Source organism: Schistocerca nitens, chromosome 1 (assembly GCF_023898315.1).
Source record: "Schistocerca nitens isolate TAMUIC-IGC-003100 chromosome 1, iqSchNite1.1, whole genome shotgun sequence".
Taxonomy (NCBI): Eukaryota; Metazoa; Arthropoda; class Insecta; order Orthoptera; family Acrididae; genus Schistocerca; species Schistocerca nitens.
The window spans coordinates 1,047,718,793-1,047,722,617 of NC_064614.1; the positions used below are offsets into that span (position 1 = coordinate 1,047,718,793).

The 3,825-nt window shown below is 38.3% G+C and overlaps 1 protein-coding gene across 1 annotated transcript; it reads left to right on the forward strand.

Moving 5' to 3' along the window:
- The first annotated feature begins 483 nt into the window (after window positions 1–483).
- Window positions 484–1,379, forward strand: LOC126197230 (protein SREK1IP1-like). The gene has a single exon (XM_049934624.1). The coding sequence runs from the start codon at window positions 595–597 to the stop codon at window positions 1,051–1,053; it is 459 nt and encodes a 152-aa protein (XP_049790581.1). The 5' UTR covers window positions 484–594; the 3' UTR covers window positions 1,054–1,379.
- The last annotated feature ends 2,446 nt before the right edge of the window (window positions 1,380–3,825 follow it).

Here is a 3,825-nt window from a genome sequence, read left to right on the forward strand (position 1 = left end):
TGACATCTCACATAATATTTATGTAATTTATGTAAAGAGGAGTAAACAAAACCCAAAAGCTATTCAAAATTAATTTTACACATTCGAAAGTGGTTTTCAGACATCACTTTTTACTTTCTTCCCTGTTGGTAACTTTTTTATTAGTGTCTTTGATTTCCATAAATAATTTTGAAGGGGATTCTATTTTCCTACCCAGTATTTAGGGATGCGTTTCTCTTTCTCTTCGTTAACGTCTATGACCGCTCTTGAGCTAAAATCTGCACATCTGTGTTAATCGCGTCCACGAGCTACTACTGGTTACGCTACCCCGAAAAATAGAAATTCATACTGCCCATGGAAATAGCTCCTTGTGGCTGAAGACAATACGGGTGCTATTTGTGCAAGGTTTCATTGCCTGTGGAAGCTTAGATTTTCTTTATGGTTTAGAAAACCACAGATATTAATATGCAAAGCGAATCCATCAATTCTTCAACCAAACGACAATAGTATCTGTGGTCGAAGTGTGTATACATTGCTGTAACTAGTGTTTTTCGGAATGTTTTCGGATTTTGTGCAATGTTTTCGGATTATGTGCATGTAATTACAGTGGAATGAATGGATCCAGAAATACTTGCCCGACTTATACCACAGGGAAAGGAGACGGTACGCCCCGCATGCAAGAAATGTGGTTACGCAGGACATTTGACGTATCAGTGTAGAAATTTTCTTAAAGTTGACCCAAACAAGGAAATTGTCCTAGACATTAGTAGTACGAGTAGCGACAGTGCTGATGATTACTTGACACCGTTAACGGAATTACGTGAGAAGGAACTAAAGAAAAAGCTGAAGAAAGCCAAGAAAAGTGCTAAGAAGAAAAAGAGGAAGAAAAAGAAAATAAAGAAAAAATCGAAAGAACGGGACAGATCCCGGTCTCGTTCTAGATCAGAGAGTGACACCGGTAGTGAATCAGAAAGTGACAGTGATAAGAAACACAAAAGACATAAAAGAAAGAAGCATAAAAAACATAAGAAATCGACGCACCCCTCAGATGACAGTGCAAATGAATCCGACTGATTTACACCATTAGCGTCGTGCAAACTGCCTTTGGCACTTATCAACGCAGTGAAGCATGGTGTTAATTTTTTTTTTTTTTTTCAGTTTGGTTGTTGCATGCAACGCTTTCATTTCGAAGAACCAGGTGTGTTTAGTTCACGAATAACAGACGAAAAACCTACACGATTAGATTACTAATGAATGATGCAGAACTTGTGTGCAAATTTATTTAGGTTTTCTTTTTAAATGTACCTCGTTCAACAAAGTATGATGTGCCTTTTTGTATTGATCAGTGTTTTTGAAAACAAACCAGGTTTTGAATGTATCTTGAACGCAAATTACTGGCCTTTTTTTAATCATCTCCGAACTTCACCCATTTTTATTTACAAGTTGATTCAATGGGAGAGTTTTCTTTTTAAGACGAGCTATTTTGTTGTTTCTAAAACATTTTATTTGGGATGTGGTACATATGTCGCATAGCTGAAGTTTGGCATACATTTCGTACTGTTTCCTAGGATTTCTAAATGTGAATTTCACGTAAACGGTACTCTTACTATGTATAACGGTACTATGGATCCTTTTTTACATTCATTTGTAGTTGCCCATATAGCTGAGTGAACAGTTGATGCAGAGGGAACATAAGGTCACAGCAACTCCAACAGGACAATGGCAAATGTGTCATTGTGAGCCAACAAGGACCTTATAGATAATTAGGCCTACAGTCAAATGTCGCTGTTTTTTATATTTTCTTGCATACTGATTGAAGGAGAATAGCTACTTTAGTATCGTAATAAAGTAGTATAAACTACCATTTGTTACCAATCCAGTGTCATTAACCAGTTAGGACTGAATACTGAATGAGGTGACGCAGTGGTTAACACACTATACTCACATCCACGACAATGACGGTTCAGTTCCCAGTCTGGCCATCCAGATTTAGCTTTACTGCGAGTGTTGTAGATCGGTTATGGAAAATGCCAGGATGGTTCTTTTGAAAAAGATATGGCTAACTCCCTGCCCCATTCTTGCCCAACTCAAGCGTGTGTTACTTCTGTAATGAACTCATTGTCACCAGGATGTTAAAACTCTGGAGTTCCATTTTAGTTAGGATTGCATGGACTGTGTCGGTATTATGTATGAAATCTAAGATAATACAACAATAAAATGTACTGTGTTACAACATAAATTACAATATCAGTCAGTGTTGGTGCTTGTGTCTCGGCAATGAGTTGCAAGTTAAGTACACATTATTTGCTACCATTAGGGGAAGAAAGTTCATCCATAGAATGGAAAGAATTCATCCATATATTATAATGTTCTTGTAGGTCTTGTAACATTTTTGCTTTAAACAGCTCCCCACTGGTGAGGAATGGTAGTGGTCACTGTTAGGACACTATTGTGTGTTTTGTTCAGTTGATATCTTGGATTGTCTAGACTGTTGCGATTGCAGATGTGATGACGAATTTTCTGTGTACTGCTGTACATATTATAATTCAGCTCCATGTGAGGAGGCTATTGGACACACAACTCCAAGTTTAGCAAATATGTGCATTCAAAGGCGTAGTAGTAGTAGTAGAGGTAGTAGTAGTGGTGGTGGTGGTGGTGGTGGTGATAGTAGTAGTAGTAGTAGGAGGCTACTAATAGGTACTACATGTTTCCAAAACTTTTTAGGTTCCTCAGAAAACAGAATGAACAAAAAGCTTGACACACTCAAGTGCAGTGTACTGTTTCCAGGTTAGTATAATGTCAAAGAAAAAGATCCGAAAGCTTAACAGTGCCAATATTACCAAAAACTCTAGTGTCACTGATGCTTCATGCAATCTTCTGTGGCCTTTTTCCCCCATCTTCTTTGCATTAAACCACTCATTGCCTCACTGAACAGAACATCTGCTTATTGTACACCCTGCATATTACTAATGATCAATGTTGTCATCTGTGAATTGTAGGATGTGTCCATTTTGATCGTAAACCTTCAACAAAAATGAGAGAGAATAGTCCCAGTATGGATTCTTGGAGTACACAATGTAGCAAATTCTTTCTGTGTGAGTCTGTTCAATGAACTGACACCAGTTTGACATTTGTTAGATATCAGATATGATCTAAGGGTTGCTGGGGCAATTCCCCCAGTTCCGTAGGATTTTAATTAGGAAGCAGAACCTTATGTGGGGTGCGAACAAGGGCCTCACTAAAGTCATAAACGACCAGTGCTGTCTCATCAAAAGCTTGATTTACATTTGTAATTAGGTCCAGAACTGCTGCCATAAAAGAATTGCCCTCCCAAAAACCATTTTTTGCATCACAAGAGAGGTTATTAATGAAAACTTCACGGCTTTCAAGCTGCCTCAAGTGGTTTACTGCCGACGAGCTTTCCTCTACCGAAAGCTCGTGGGCAGTAAACCACTTGACACGGCTTGAAACCTGAGAATGTTTTATTAACAGATATCACTGCGAAAGCATGCATTCGTACATAAGAGAGGTTATTGTCTTTAAAATCACCTTAATCAGTACTAAGATTATGGAAATAGGCCTGTAGTATGAGACTCCACTGGGTCTCCGTTTTTTGAAAGTGGAGCTGTGCATAATAGGTCTAGTAACTTAGGTATGGGGATTTGCCAGTAGAGAAGTATTCATCATTTATTCAGTTAGTGATTGATCAATTATCCTTTTTTAGAATAGTACAGGGTGTGCCATAAATATCAGGGCTCACTGACTATTGTGCCCCCCCCCCTTTTTTTTTCAATTTTGCTTGCTGCACTGGTTTTTAGGATTCATGGAAATTGCAGGACATATTCC

Coding starts and splice junctions, on each gene's coding strand:
- LOC126197230 (XM_049934624.1), top strand. CDS start 595: ATGGATCCAGAAATACTTGCCCGACTTATACCACAGGGAAAGGAGACG.